The sequence below is a fragment of the Panthera tigris genome, chromosome B2 (genome assembly GCF_018350195.1).
Source record: "Panthera tigris isolate Pti1 chromosome B2, P.tigris_Pti1_mat1.1, whole genome shotgun sequence".
NCBI classification, from domain to species: domain Eukaryota; kingdom Metazoa; phylum Chordata; class Mammalia; order Carnivora; family Felidae; genus Panthera; species Panthera tigris.
In genome coordinates this window covers 116,719,221-116,735,940 of record NC_056664.1, presented here as the reverse complement: position 1 = coordinate 116,735,940, position 16,720 = coordinate 116,719,221, and the positions used below count along the sequence as shown (strand labels likewise).

The 16,720-nt window shown below is 41.2% G+C and overlaps 1 protein-coding gene across 1 annotated transcript in view; it reads left to right on the top strand.

Moving 5' to 3' along the window:
• Positions 1-16,720, top strand: part of SAMD3 (sterile alpha motif domain containing 3) — a 56,442-nt gene that overhangs the window by 24,273 nt on the left and 15,449 nt on the right. The window contains exon 7 of the mRNA XM_042987151.1: positions 6,115-6,282. Coding sequence (XP_042843085.1) covers positions 6,115-6,282 — 168 coding nt within the window. The remainder of the gene's footprint in view (positions 1-6,114; positions 6,283-16,720) is intronic.

Here is a 16,720-nt window from a genome sequence, read left to right as displayed (position 1 = left end):
GTTCAAAATTCAAAAGCTACAGTAGGCTATGAATGGAAAAGTCTCCCTCCCACCTCTTGTCTTCCCCCTAATTTTCCTCCCCAGAAGTAACTAATGCTATCAAAGATTCCATCCAGAGAATATTTGCATTCATGTAAGCAAATATATATTTATCTATTTACATTTTGACCTTTTGTTTCATGATTATGAAAGTGAGTCAAATAGAAAGTAATGAATAATGCTTACTTCAATTTTGTGTGCATTTTAGCCACCTCCATCCCCAGTGGCATTAATGAAAGATGGTTAACTGATATGGAGACCTGAAAAATTGCTTAGCATGTTACAGCCCATGTTTGCTTAGCATGTACAGCTCATGTTACATAGAATGAAAGGGGAAACTCTGGTGCATGGTAGATATTTACCCAAATTCTCCCTGCAAGTGTGCGTGAGGTTATGTTTCTAATGTTACAGTGGAAGACAGAAATTTTCTGAGAATGTGTGTGTGTGTGTGTGTGTGTGTGTGTGTGTTTGAGAGAGAGTGAGGGAGAGAGAGTGAGCACAAGTGAGCAAGCTCTTTGTCATTTTTAGGGCTAACTTTATTTGCAACTTTTTATTTTCGTAAGTCCATACAGAAGTTGAAAGAATGCTACAATGGGCACCCATATACCCTTTTATCTAGATCAAGGTTTCTTAACCTTGGTAGTACTTATATTTTAGGCTGGATAATTCTTTGTGGTGGGAGCTGTCCTAGGTTAGTTAGCAGTATCCCTGAGTAGCCCCACCCACTCACCCAAACCATTATGACAAAGCAGTGTCTCCAAACATTGCCATGTGCATTCTGGGAAGAGGACAAAATCCTGGTAATTAAGAATTACTGGGGCGGCTGGGTGGCTCAGTTGGTTGAGCCTCCAACCCTTGATTTCAGCTCAGGTCGTGAACCCAGGGTTGTGATTGAGCCCTTGAGCCCCATGTTGAGCAATGGGCTGAGTGCAGAGCCTGCTTGGGATTCTCTCTCTCTCTCTCTCTCTCTCTCACCCTCTTCCCTGTGTACTCTCTCTCTCTCTGCAAAGAAAAAGAAATTCTTTTAAAAAGAATCACTGATTTAGACTCAGTAAGTGTTAATATTTTGCCACATTTATTTTCCCTGTCTCATATTTCTTTATTTGTTTTGGTTGGGCATTTGGAAACAAAAAACAAGTTTCAGACACCATTTCTAAACACTTCAGCATGTATCTTGTAAGGATACGGATGATCTCCTCTACAAGAACGATACCATTTTTATACCTAAGAAAATTAGCAATAATTGCATAATATGATATATAATAATTACATAATAATATATATAACCCATATTCCCATTTCTCCAATTATTCCAAAATATGTTTTTGAAATGGATTTTTTACTATAAAATCTAGTCAAAGATTATTCATTGCATTTGTTTATTATGTCTTTTTAATTTCCATTTTTTAATGTTTTTTAAATCTATTTTTGAGAGAGAGAGAGAGGGAGAGAGCATGAGCAGAGGAGGGGCATAGACGGAAACACAGAATCCGAAGCAGGCTCCAGGCTCTGAGCTGTCAGCACAGAGTCGGACGTGGGGCTCAAACTCATGAACTGCGAAATCATGACCTGAGCCGAAGTTGGCCACCTAACTGACTGAGCCACCCTGGCGCCCCTTTAATTTCTTTTTTCTAATTTCTTTTATTTTTTTCCCTGATACTTATTTTTTGGACAAGTCTAGTCCAGTTGCCATGTAAGATGTTTCATATTCTAAGTTTGTCTGAAAGTTTTCTAAACATTATATCTGGGTTTAAAATGTGGAGCCAAAACCTGCTGGTGATGCCAGGGACTATTTCATGTACTAGATCGGGTGCCCATAATGTCAGGACTATTTAAAAAAATTTTTTTAATGTTTATTTATTTTTGAGAGAGACAGAGACAGACTGTGAGCAGGGGAGGGGCAGAGAGAAAGGGAGACAGAATCCGGAGCAGGCTCCAGGCTCTGAGTTGTCAGCACAGAGCCTAATGCGGGGCTTGAACTCACAAACCGCCAGATCATGACCTGAGCTGAAGTCAGACGCTTGACTGAGCCACCCAGGCGCCCCCAGGACTATTTTTTATTTCAGAGGAATTAAAGGAGAGCTGTATCCATATAGCTCTTTCCACCCTACTGCCCACCCCACCCCCCACCCCCGCAGCCCCCAGGTGGAAGAGTATGGCTAAGGAGGATGATTATTCAGTGACATGGGATTTTCTACTAAGGCATCTGTGTAAGGAACTCATGGTGCCAGGCATGTATATGATATTATGTATATACGTATATGATATTATGCAATTATTGCTAATTTTCTTAGGTATAAAAATGGTAGATGCTCAGTAAATACTTTCCAATTTGTCTTTTCCCTGTTCCTATCAGACAGTTAATAAGAAGAGAGGGGAGAGGCTGGGAAAAAGAAATTGGCAATTGAAAAACATCCTGGGGGCGCCTGGGTGGCTCAGTCAGTTAAGTGTCCAACTTTGGCTCAGGTCATGATCTCAAGGTTGTGAGTTTGAGCCCCGCGTCAGGCTCTGTGCTGACAGCTCAGAGCCCAGAGCCTGCTTCATATTCTGTGTCTCCCTCTCTCTCTGCCCCTGCCCTGCTCGTGCTCTAAAATAAATAAACATTAGGGGTGCCTGGGTGGCTCAGTCGGTTAAGCGGCCGACTTCAGCTCAGGTCATGATCTCGCGGTCCCTGAGTTCGAGCCCCACGTCTGACTCTGTGCTGACAGCTCAGAGCCTGGAGCCTGTTTCAGATTCTGTGTCTCCCTCTCTCTGACCCTCCCCCATTCATGCTCTGTCTCTCTCTGTCTCAAAAATAAATAAATGTTAAAAAAAAATTAAAATAAATAAACATTAAAAAAAAAATTAAAAACCAAAAAAAAAGAAAAATCCTAACAGTTGAGTGCTATAATACTTCCCACCACATCAGCAGGTTTAGAAGGACTTCAGAGCTGTAGGAAACATGAGGGGAAAAGTGTGTTTGCATTATTTCATATTTTAAGGCTAAGAAGAATATAAACTATCCATTATTTCTGTGCTGTTGTAAAACGGTGGTGGCTGAGGGCAGACCCACAAGCTTGTGGGAGGTGATGAAGAGTCTCTGACTCATACATAGCTAGGAGCTTAATCAGAGTCAGAGCTGTCGGCTGACCTCAACCCACAGCACTCCTCTCCAGGGCTTGGAAGGTTTTATGAACAAACGGCACTTTACTTTACAAATAACTTTCATGAGTAGCTATTCATTTCAGTCTCCCAAAGCCCAGTGCAATTTACGGCACTGGTCTGGTTGTTCTATTTCATAGCTGTGGAAACTAAGACAAAGGTTACTTGCTGACGGGTTTCTTGGCTAATACACACGAGGCCTAGACCCTGGGCCTTCCCAGTGGAAGTCTTTCTTCTGAAGGGTAGGGAATAACCCATAGAAACTTAAGCCAGGGAACAAGGAATGGCAAAATCTAAGTGCTAGCCACGCTACTAATGTGATTTCAGTGGCATTCCCATTTGCCCGGGAGGAAACAGAGCTTAGAAAATGTGCCCAAAGTCACCCACCCAGTCTTGGGCCTATTCAAGCATAGTGCACTGCCGGAAGTCAAGGGGCTGAGAAGCAGCCTTGAGGTTCAGGTTTTAAGTGTAGGGATACTCCTCATGCACTAAGTTCCTCACCAAGCAAGGCCAAAACTCTGAGTCTTGCTTCTAGTCTGTTCCTTCGACACCTGGGTCCCTCTGCATCACAGAGGACTGACACAAGGTGCCCAATATTTGTAGTTTCAAGATGCATCAGGCACTGTGCTGGGCTTGGTGGGCAAAGCAGACATGAACCTGCCTTTGTGTGCTTCCAGCCTAATGGAAGGAAAGGAAAGAGAGAAGGAAGGAAGGAGGGAGGGAAGGAAGAAGAGAAGGAAGGGGGGAAAGTAAAGAGAGGAAGAATGAAAAGAACAGAACAGAAAAGCATCACAAAGATGAAGGTAAGGCACCAGTGTGGTAAGTGTGGACAAGGAAAGGTGAGAGCTGATGACCAAGGGAAATGCGCTTCTAGGGCCTGAGAGGTCTCCATAAAGAAGTGATGGCTGAGCTGAGATCTGGAGGCAGAGCAGGGTTAACTAGATACTAGCAGGGTCAGGGAGGACAGGGATAGAGCTTTCCAGGCCAAAATCAAAGGCCCAGCAGAGGAAGAGCATGTTGGCTTGTTGAGAAAGCCCAGTTGTGTCCCTCAGCTGTTGCCCATGTCTTTGATCTCCCAAACACTGCACATGGCAGACAGATTCTCTCAGAGCTCAGATCTGACCATCTGCTTTCTCCCTCAATGTGGCCTAGGAGGACTTCTTAGCCTGGCTTTGCAGCTGGATTACCTATAAAGCCTTGAAAAATACAGACATCCAGGCTCCACTCCGACCTACTGAATCAGAATCTCTAGGGTCTGGGCCAGCAGCATTAGTGTCCTTGGGAACCTGTAAGAAATGCAGATTCTTACATACCCTGACATACCCAACCACAGACTCTGAAAGACTAGCCCAGCAACCTGTGTGTGTGTGTGTGTGTGTGTGTGTGTGTATTTTGAGAGGGGTGGGGGAAGAGCAAGCATGAGTGGGAGAGGGGCACAGAGAAAGGGAGAGAAAGATAGTTCCAAGCAGGCTCTGCACTGTCAGGACAGAGCCTGACATGGGGCTTGATCTCAGGAACCGTGAGAAATCATGACTTGAGCTGAAATCAAGAGTCAGACACTTAACCGTCTGAGCCACCCAGGTGTCCCAGCAACCTGTGCCATCCTGGAATTGAGATTTGGGTTAAAGTTTGAGAACCATTGCTTTAGAGGAAGAACCCAGGACAAAAGTTCCCTATGAGATGCCGATGTAACCTGTCCACTGACAGGGGTTTGAAAAGATCTGGTTCTGGATTACCGTGAAGCTCCTTTATGGGGTAACCGTGCCTTTTAGGATTGAGCTCACTTCTCTCTCTTGCCTTATTTCCTAGCCTAATCTCTGCCATTCCCCATGGTGACCTCTGCTTCCCGGTCATGCATAGCTCTTGGCAGCTTTCCAAATGGCACGAACTATCCCTCTGTCCACTGCACAGGCTGCTTCCTATGCCTGGAACTTCTATCTACCCCTTACCAGGCATCCCACCTGGTGTCTCCAACCCCCTGGTGTAGTTTTCTGACACTGAGATCTAAACCTCAGCTCACATGTGCCTCCTACAGGAAGGTTTCTGTGGTCTCCTAGCACAATGTAAGATACTGCTGTCTCTTCCCCTGTGATAACACTGTTCACTCTGAATCGAAATTACTCATCCCTCTGCTAGACTGAATGCTGTGTCTGCCTGAGCCCTCCTCTCTCCCAGGGAAGAAACCTGGTCTTTGTGTTTGAAAGAGCACATGCTCCACAAATATCTGGGGAATGAATGCCAATAGTATTCACCAATGCGAATTTCAAGGGATGACAGAAAAAATGTTTAAGAAAATGCATCAATTCATATCTGCATAAGCCAGTATCAGTTCTTTCTTCGAACCCAGTGGAAAAGTGGCATGTGTCGTGGAGACAGCAAAGTATGGTAGAAAACATCCAATTTGGGGCGCCTGGGTGGCTCAGTTGGTTAAACATTTGACTTCGGCTCGGGTCATGATCTCACAGTTCGTGCTCTGCATTGGGCTCTGCATTGACAGCTCAGAGCCTGGAGCCCGCTTCACATTCTGTGTGTCTCTCTCTGCCCCTCCCCTGCTTGTGTGCTCTTTCTCAAAAAATAAACAAACATTAAAAAATATTTAAAAGAATGAAAAATCAGAAATAAATCCATTTAGTTTATTATTAAAAAAAAAAAAGAAAACATCCAATTTTGGGAATTAGAAAACTCCAGTGTGGCACTGGGGGATATATTATTATTTTTTTTTACTCTGTTTCCTTAGTTATAATTTAGAGATTATAATTTTTATGGCAATATCACAAGATTGTTGTGAAGATAAATGGAAGGATAGTTCTATTAATTTTACTATTGTGAGGTGAAAAGAATTGCAAACCCAAGAGTGATAAAGACTGTATTGTTTATGTGGGATTATTCCAATCTCCTTGAAGAGTAACTGTCTTGTTTTGTTAATTTATGCAGTTTTTGTGGAAACGAGCTCTCAAAGATCGCTTTAAATATGTTCGAAGACCCATAGAAGATGATGAACAAGTGGTGAGAAATAAATGTAAATTTGGACACCGAAGAGGCCAGACCAAGAAATTTCTTCCGGATACAAACTCTGATGAGATTAAAATTGTCCGGATAAAAGTAAGATTGGATATTTAAATATTCTGTTTATTTGTTGACTGGTGATTAAGGCTACTAAGTAACAGCATCCACGATCACTAAAACAGAATCAGATATTCTTTTTGAAAATTGGAGGTAGGGAAATCTGTTCTGTGTGACTAATAATATGAATGATAATATTTCCAAAAGAGGGCTTCTAAAAACAGTTTGAGCAGAGTGTGTTACTCATCATCTCATGTTTATTCTTACGCAACCTTCGAAAAACCTGGAAACGCCCTTATGTTCTGGGTCTTTGAAACATTTCTCTTCCTCTCATCATAAAATATATCTTATGTTCCGGCTGTTCTTATGGCTACAGATGGTTTTAAAGACTCATCTCGTGGGGTAGCCTCTATCCCCAAGGTTTCAGGGAGGAAGGTAGGCCATGTGCATGGATATAAACCCCATCTGGCTCTTCCCTTGCCCAGAGGATCCCCTGTGCCAACCCTGCGGTGCCCCAGGCCTAAGGGCCAGGCAGCGCCTGTAGATCTATCCCTCAGCAGGGGGGTTTGCTGTAAGTAATGTGCATGCAGGTCCTAATTATTGAGATCCTATAAATATCCCTACCTCAGGGCCCCCAAATATGGTCCAGAACAAAAAATGGCCCCTGCTAATAAAGTGAATGAACTCCTTAAGGAAGGATGTCCAAACTACCAAGTATAGAAGAAGTCATATCCCGTGACGGCCAATTGTGTTTCCACCCCAATCCAACATGAATATGTAATCCTTACTCTTCGCCACAGATGCATTGATGTTAGTGATTGTACTTGGTGTAAATATTCCATTTTCGTTCTTAGCTGGTATATTTATTTGATCGAACTAGAGTAGCCCATCTGGGTTGTCTCAGTTTTATTACTACTACCTGTAAGCTCCAGGGAGCAGGAATATTTTTAAACATGTTTTGCAAAACATTCATCCCCACATCATAAAAAAGAAAAAAAAATTAGATGAAGCTGTGTACATTTTAAATATCTTATAATTTTCAGGAAGATTTCCAAGTCATAGGCCAGTTAAGGTAATAAAACTTCTATGCCGGCTCTTCAACGAAAAGACAGGTGAAAGGTAAAGATTTAGTGGTGTAACTTTTTAGAAGTTTTGACTGCAATATTCCAGTTATAAACAATACTCATGATAGAGGCACCTGGGTGGCTCAGTCGGTTGAGCGTCCGACTTCAGCTCAGGTCATGATCTCATGGTTCATGAGTTCAAGCCCCACATTGGGCTCACTGCTGTCAGCCTGTCAGCGTGGAGCCTGCTTTGGATCCTGTGCCCCCCTCTCTCTGCCCCTCCCTTGCTTGCACTTTCCCCACCAAAATAAATAATTATTTCTAAATAAATAAATAAATAATACTCATGATAACACAGAATTAGATTTATTTTAATTATCTTTTATCCTCTTAAAAATAAAAAGTCACTTTGTAAAGGGACATAATTATGTTACACATAGACTGGCTTTTTCACAAAATTTGATTTTCAGTATACGAAAAATAGAGCTCCTTTCGAAATAAATTAAAGGTTTGCAAATTCAGTTTTCCTTTTTGTTCTATGATGCATGGCCTATCAAAATTCAATGGAATGAAATAATGATAAATCGGAAGATGAGCAATTGTCGCTAGCACTGGAACTCAAGGGCACATTCGGGGGAGTCAGGGATCACACAAACCAAATGGCAGCTCCTCTCTTGTTGACACATCATCACTGAACCAATCTCTGCACTTCTCTTTCAGTTCCTTCTCAACACTCTTCATGTGATGACACCCTTCGCGAATCTTCCCTTCTTTTCTCCTCCCCCAGGCCCCCAAGACAAGCCTGAATCCTCAGATGAATCCTGCTAAGATCCATGCAGGGGATTTTGCTACAACACACACACACACACACACACACACACGCACCCAACACAGATGAATGTACCAGGGTCCGAGATGAGTTAAGTTACAACAGAATTTAGTTTTGACCTTCCTACCAGCCAGCTGGGGCAAAAAAAGATTCTAAAGTGGTCATTGTTCACACCTGAAGACACAGTGTTTTTTCTGGCAAACATATCTAATCGGTCAAGATTTACTTTTCTCCTTCTTACAAATGGAGCCACAGATGGCTGATTCTTTCTAAGACTGTAACATCCGTGTCTGTGACCTGCTGTTTTCTAAAGCCCAAACCTTTAAGGAATGGGAGAAATTTTACACTCGAATATTACAGAAACAGTGTGCTTCTGTATTTTTTACCCTGAACAGTGATTAAGCAAACGGAAAAACCCTAAGAAGAATGGAAAGACAAATCCACTGAATATACCACTTATCTCGTGGAATTTTATACTTCAGATAAATTGCCTAAATTACTTCCCATCTCCAGCTTGAACTTCTGATAGCTCCTTTTCAATATCTTTAAGATTTCTGAAAATTAAAGACATTTGGATTAAGATACTTTGGTAACTTTCACATCTTTTAAACTTTCTTGCCCGGACATAATATTTCCATAATACAGAAAACAGTTATTTCCTGTGCGACAGAGCTGGAAAATGCTGATGGACGCAAGAAGTCAGGAGTCAGGCTATTTTCTCAAGGGCAGGGAAGTGGGTTTGGATGAACTAGAGGAAGGTTTTGGAAAGGAATAAAGGAGGAGGGGAAGAGATTTTCATTTGTTTTGTTTCATTTCTGTTATTTCTCTTTTGATGGTTGGGAGAAATTTACAAAGAACTGAAGGTAGATGTCTCTGTGAAGGAAGGTGGTTTTCTTACCTTTGTCTCATGGGCTTCTGCAGATAACCCAAGCAGCTGCTGAGTTTGTTTGGGTCTGAGTATTGGCCATGGACGTTTTATCCCTAACTTTCCTCCCATCCCAATCTCCCAGGCCAGTTTAGTGCTGCTTAAACTACACTATGAAACCCAGAGCATCCACAGTGTTAAAGTATCCACCCATGAGTCCTAAATATACCCAGGTTGCTCATATTCTGCTGCTAAGACTTATCACCACGTTGTATGGATGGCTGTACTTGTGAGAATCCCAGACTATGTTTTCAGACCAATCCTACAAAATATTGCGCGTTTTGCAATGTTTAAAAATCTTTTCCCAACCCCATGACCTCATGTCACGGCTGCTTGTATGGTCATGAAGCCAAACTCAACAGCTGTGTTATCGCTCTTATGCATCTGACTTTTAGTTTTAGGTCTAAGCAATTTGCAACCCTGTGAATTGATAAATCTATTTCCTTTGCTTAATTGTCTTTGACTATACTCTGTCTTATGTTTATAAACAGAGGTATAATTAGATTCTCAAAATGGCAGACTTAACTGAGTAATTTCATACGTTGCTGACATCTTGTTTAAATGACGACGACACTGGCTTTAAAAGCTTACACGAACTGGGGCACCTGGGTGGCTCAGTCAGTTAGGCATCTGACTTTGGCTCAGATCATGGTCTCGCACGCAGTTTGTGAGTTTGAGCCCCGCGTCTGGCTCTTGTGCTGACAGCTCAGAGCCTGGAGCCTGCTTTGGATTCTGTGTCTCCCTTTCTCTCTGCCCCTCCCCTGCTCGTGTTCTGTCTCTCAAAAATAAATACACGTTTAAAAAAATTTTTTAAAGCTTACATGAATTGTATAGAGCTGCGTGGCAGGGTAGTGGAATTTTACCTTGTAGTATTTGTGTGTGTGTGAAAAATCTCAGGTGTAAATTAGAGTTGAGGGAGTCAAACTCAGTTCATGGTGTATCATGGTCATTGTCCTGTGTAAGCCTCGCTCTTGTTCTGTACATTTCTTTGTGTTCTCCTCCCTATCTGCTCTTCCCTCACTTCTGCCCTTGGGCCACCAGTCCAAAGCGTTCCGTATGCATCTTTTTATCTATAAGTGTTCCAGTTGGGTTTATATATATATATGACTTAATGTAAATGGTATTCTAGACTTCATTCTTGTTTCACTTTTTTCACTAATACTCTCTGAGACTCATTCACATTAGTGTATTCTAGCTCATGATTGCAGTGATTATAACGTACTGTTTACCTCAAGCCCTGTTCCTCCCCCACCAGGAGCTGTGTGGTAGGGAACACCGTCATACATGTCTGCTTCTGGCCCTACCTGTGTGTTACTTCTCTGGGTTGTGTACCCAGAAGTGGAGCTGATGGGGTGGAGGGTGTGCATTTACTGCATTTGACCACTTCCTTGCCAGATGACTTTGTCTTGTTACCACAGCCATGCGTCCCCTTGTATTCCTGCCAACCCCTGGCATTATTCAGCCTTCTAAACTTTGCCAAGTCTAAGAAGCATCAAGGGTAATCTCATTCTTGCCGTGATTTGCATTTCCCTGGATAACTAATGAGTCTGAGCATCTCCCCACATGTTTGTTAGCCTTGTGAATTTCTTCTTTTAGAAAATTCTCTCTTTAGATCCATTGCCCATTTTTTCAACGAGTTAGCATCTTTTTCTTGTTAATTTGTAGGAAGCAGTCCTTCCCGTGCCCTAAGCCACAAAGACGTTCTCCTACTCTTTGTTCTATTAAATTTATTGTTTTCACTTTCGTGTTCAGACCTTTAAGTCATCTGGAGTCCATCTTCTATACACTATTAAGTAGGGATCGCCACATAATGAGCCGCTTTCTCAATACCAATTACAAAACAATCCATCCTTTTCTTATCAGTTTATGGTGACACTTTTATTGTATATTAAGTTTCCAAATAGACATGGGTATGTTCTGGGCACTATCTCTTTATTCCATTAGTCTATCAGTCTGTTTTTAATGCCATTGCCACATTACATTTGATGACTTAGTGTTTATTACTTAGTATCGTTTAGTGCTTAGTGTCGAGACATTTTTGTTCCCTGTGGAAGATGTGTTGGGTCAGGGAAGTCCCTCAGTAGAGAGGTTTCTGATCAAATTCATCCTCATTTTTCAGAATAAGGGGACGGACAGGAGATCCTTCTCTCGGGAACCAGTCCCTGGGACTCCTCTGTCACATCTGCCCTCCCACAGGAGAACTAGAGCCTGGGCTAGTGGTGCCACATTCAAGTGGGAAGGCTGGGCCAAAAGAAGGTTCTGGGCATCTGTCAGCACAGGCAGCTCCGGGATAAGCTCTGTCTTGCTCACGGGGAAAGCCTTCTGTGACATGATGGGGATTCCCAGCTGGAGGAACACTGCTCCTGTCTTCCTGGGATGGAGGTAGCGGCGGCATCTGATCTACCTGAGGCACTGAGTGTGGATCCTTACACGGTCACAGCCTGATGCTCGTCCTTTCTTGAAATCTCTACACCAGAGGATTTCTTGGTGGTCCTCTTGGGCCTCTGCCAAATGCCCCGTTTGAGACACTGGGATGTCAATAAACTTTCAAAATGCTTAAATTCTTCTTTACTGCTTTTTTGACCAATGCATGCATTTCCTTTTAGTAAGTAATTGAGGTTTCTTCCAGCCAACAGAGCCCTCAAACTATTATAAACTTTTTCTCATGGGATATAAGCAACTTTGATAATAGCCAATGCTTCTTTCAAAATTTCTTAAAAAAAAATTAGCTTCCCCCGTTCCGGTGTCCATTTCTTTACCTTTTATGGCCGATCTTTTCGTTTACTTTGAAAATCTTCTCCTCTATCTTTGTGAGGTAGATTAACTCTAAATTGGATAGTTGGTGAAAATTTATTTTGTGTTCTTGAAGCAGGATAGAAAGGACTCTGAAGTTTCTACAGGAGCATTGCTTCTCTCTTTCTAATTTTTTTAAAATTGCAATGAAGTTTTCTCAGTTCGGGAATTTTTAATGTGATCTTTAAGTGCATAAATTATTTTATCTTTGTTAGTTAATTTAACCTGCTTTTAGTTTCTTTTTAATAGTTTTCAATAAATAACTTAATTCTATAAATCACTTTCTTAAAAACTCCCTTCAATATCATCTTCTAGGGGTCCTCATTTTATGATGTACTTGTTATATCCCGTTCCGAGTCCTTACAATCCATGTTATCTTCTCCAGGAATAGCAGCAGTTCTAGACTTCTAGTCCCTCATTTATCATCTGCTTATTGTGGTTCTGTTCATTATTGAAACTGGGGTATTGAAGTCTCCAACTTTTATGATTACTGACTTGTCTCTTTCTCCCTCAATTCTGTCAGTTTTTACCGCATGAGTTTTGGGACTCGGTTATTAGGGGTATATCAGTTTATAATTGTTGTATCTTCCCAATGGGTTGGCTTTCTTCCCATTATAAAATATCCTCCTTTGACTCTAGGAACAGTTTTTGTCTCAAAGTTTATTTAGTCTGATATTAGTAGCCATTCCCTCTCTGTGTCAGTTTCTGTTTGCATGTTATACCTTTGCCCATATTTTTATCTTTAAGCAATTTGTGTCATTAAATCTCAATTATGTCTCTAGTAGACGAGATGTAGTTGGATCATTTTTACAGTCTTGTCTGCCAATCAAATATAGCTGCTGATAAGATAGAATTTGTGTCTCCTGTTTTGATATTTGTGTTTTATTCATCATCTGTTGTTATTTTATTCTTTTCAAAAAAATTTTAGGGGCACCTGTGTGGCTCAGTCAGTTAAGCGGCTGACTTCAGCTCAGGTCATGATCTCACGTTGTGTGGGTTTGAGCCCCGCATCGGGCTCTGTGCTGACAGCTCGGAGCCTGGAGCCTGCTTCAGATTCTGTGTCTCCCTCTCTCTCTGCCCCTCCCCCGCTCACACACACACACACACACACACACACTCTCTCTCTCTCTCTCTCTCAAAATATAAATATTTTAAAAAATTTAAAAAAAAATTTTTTTTGATGTTTATTTATTTTTGAGAGAGAGGGCAGAATGTGAGCAGGGAAGGGGCAGAAAGAGAGGGAGACACAGAATCTGAAGCAGGCTCCAGGCTCCAAGCTGTCAGCACAGAGCCCAACGTGGGGCTTGAACTCACTAACTGTGAGATCATGACCTAAGCCAAAGTCAGATGCTTAACCGACTGAGCTACCCAGGTGCCTCCATTATTTCATTCTTTAATTACTGCCTTCTTTTGTGTTAAGTAAACATTCTCTAGTGTAATAATTTAATTTCCCTTCTTGTTTACTTTAGTGTATATACATTTTTAGTTATTTCCTTAGTGGTTTCCCGGAGAAATAGAACTAACATCTTAAATTTCAATAATCTAGTTCGGGTTAATATCAATTTAATTTTAATAGCATACAAAATCTTTGTCCCTATATGGTTCCATCCTTCTCCCCTTTTGTGCTGTTATTGTCACATAAATAACATTTTATACATTGTATATCCAACCACATGGGTTTATAATTACAGCTTCATGCAATTGTCTTTAAATTAAGATAGGAGAAAGGGTTACAAACAGAAAATGCATTTATACTCTCTTTTATGTTTATGACCTTTACCAATGTTCTATTTTTTCATGTGGATTTAAGTCATAGCCTAATGTTCTTCCATTTTTCTGCTAGTGACCAATTCTCTCAGTTTTTATTTTTTTGGGAATGTCTTAAATCTCTCCTTCATATTTGAAAGGTGTTCTGCTGAATATAGAATTCTTGTAGTTTATTGTTTTCTGGTTTGAGTATTGGGTGTTCTGATATCTCAGTTAAGTGGTTTTGACTGTAGCCAACAGAAAATCCTTTCTAAAACCGGCCCATATTATAAGGACAGCTATGCTCTCACATTATAAAAAACTCAGAGGTAGAGGAGGGTGGGCATTATGACTGCTCACCATTTTAACCATCTTGTCTCCCCCAGACATTCAGCACGATTGTTACTTCTCCACTCCCTTGAAATCAGGAAATCAGGTGTGGCCACGAGACTGACTTTAACCAAGGAATATGAGTAGAAGTGACATGTTCGTGGACGATCCGGTGTGCAGTGCCCCTCTTCTCCTTTTTTCTTTATGTGCGATGCCTAACAACATTCTAGGTGGTGGAGCCAGGTCCTTGGGTGAGGAGGATGACGAGTTGGGCCCCAATATGGACATATCACAGGAGTAACCAATAAACTTCTGTTGCTTTAAGGTTCGGCCGCTGTTAGGCACAGCAGCATAACTGTGCCTATCCTGAGTGATCTCGGGGGCTCCCAGCACAGAATGTTAGGCTTTGGATCCACATCTCAGTGATTCTCTCTGTGTTGGCTTCATGAAGTGACAGAGGCATTTTTGAGGATCCAGCTGATCCTGCCATCCTTCCCAGGGATTTCATAGTCTGTATCTTTGTTCTATATCCGGATTGCAGAGATCTATGAGAAGTGTTACCATATGTCATAATAAAAGTGCTTACAACATAGGGAAACTTTACTTTGCTTTATGTAAAAAGTACCTAGTTTTCACATATTCAGTGAATCCATTTGGAGATTCTTTCTAGTTCCTCAATACAGAGCAGATCATCTCCATTGTGACCTTGTTAAGGGCATTTCTCAGAGTCTGAAACATGGAGGAAACAAAGTAATATTGCCCCATCTGATGTGGAATATCCTATCAAACATGTCTTGGCAGTTTCTTTCAAGAGATTAACCTGTGCTTTTTATTTATTTATTTATTTTAAATATGAAATTTATTGTCAAATTGGTTTCCATACAACACCCAATGCTCATCCCAACAGGTGCCCTCCTCAATTGCCCATCACCCTCCCCCCCACCACCCCCCATCAACCCGCAGTTTGTTCTCAGTTTTTAAGAGTCTCTTATGTTTTGGCTCCCTCCCTCTCTAACCTCTTTTTTTTTTCCTTCCCCTCCCCCATGGTCTTCTGTTAAGTTTTTCAGGATGCACATAAAAGCAAACACATATGGTATGTGTCTTTCTCTGTATGACTTATTTCACTTAGCATAACACTCTTTCCAGTTCCATCCACGTTGCTACAAAGGCCATATTTCATTCTTTCTCATTGCCAAGTAGTATTCCATTGTGTATATAAACCACAATTTCTTTATCCATTCATCAGTTGATGGACATTTAGGCTCTTCCCATAATTTGGCTATTGTTGAAAGTGCTGCTATAAACATTGGGGTACAAGTACCCCTATGCATCAGTACTCCTGTATCCCTTGGGTAAATTCCTAGCAATGCTATTGCTGGGTCATAGGGTAGATCTATTTTTAATTTTTTGAGGAAACTCCACACTGTTTTCCAGAGTGGCTGCACCAGTTTGCATTCCCACCAACAATGCAAGAGCGTTCCCGTTTCTCCACATCCTCTCCAGCATCTATAGTCTCCTGATTTGTTCATTTTGGCCACTCTGACTGGCGTGAGGTGATATCTGAGTGTGGTTTTGATTTGTATTTCCCTGATGAGGAGTGACGTTGAGCATCTTTTCATGTGCCTGTTAGCCATCTGGATGCCTTCTTTAGAGAACTGTCTATTCATGTTTTCTGCCCATTTCTTCACTGGATTATTTGTGTTTTGGGTGTGGAGTTTGGTGAGCTCTTTATAGATTTTGGATACTAGCCCTTTGTCCAATATGTCATTTGCAAATATCTTTTCCCATTCCATTGCTTGCCTTTTAGTTTTGTTGATTGTTTCCTTTGCTGTGCAGAAGCTTTTTATCTTCATGGGGTCCCAATAGCTCATTTTTGCTTTTAATTCCCTTGCCTTTGGGGATTTGTTAAGTAAGAAATTGCTGTGGCTGAGGTCAGAGAGGTCTTTTCCTGCTTTCTCCTCCAGTGTTTTGATGGTTTCCTGTCTCACATTCAGGTCCTTTATCCATTTTGAGTTTATTTTTGTGAATGGTGTAAGAAAGTGGTCTAGTTTCATCCTTCTGCATGTTGCTGTCTAATTCTACCAGCACCAATTGTTAAAGAGACTGTCTTTTTTCCATTGGATATTCTTTCCTGCTTTGTCAAAGATTAGTTGGCCGTACTTTTGTGGGTCTAGTTCTGGGGTTTCTATTCTATTCCATTGGTCTATGTGTCTGTTTTTGTGCCAATACCATGCTGTCTTGATGATGACAGCTTTGTAGTAGAGACTAAAGTCTGGGATTGTGATGCCTCCTGCTTTGGTCTTCTTCAGTATTACTTTGGCTATTCGGGGCTTTTTGTGGTTCCATACATATTTTAGGATTGCTTTTTCTAGCTTCGAGAAGAATGCTGGTGCAATTTTGATTGAGGTTGCATTGAATGTGTAGATAGCTTTGGGTAGTATTGACATTTTAACAATATTTATTCTTCCAACCCATGAGCACGGAATGTTTTCCCATTTCTTTATATCTTCTTCAATTTCCTTCATAAGCTTTCTATAGTTTTCAGCATACAGATCTTTTACATCTTTGGTTAGGTTTATTCCTAGGTATTTTATGCTTCTTGATGCAATTGTGAATGGGATCAGTTTCTTTATTTGTCTTTCTGTTGCTTCATTGTTAGTGTATAAGAATGCAACTGATTTCTGTACATTGATTTTGTATCCTGCAACTTTGCCGAATTCATGTATCAGTTCTAGCAGACTTTTGGTGGAGTCTATCGGGTTTTCCATGTAGAATATCATGTCATCTGCA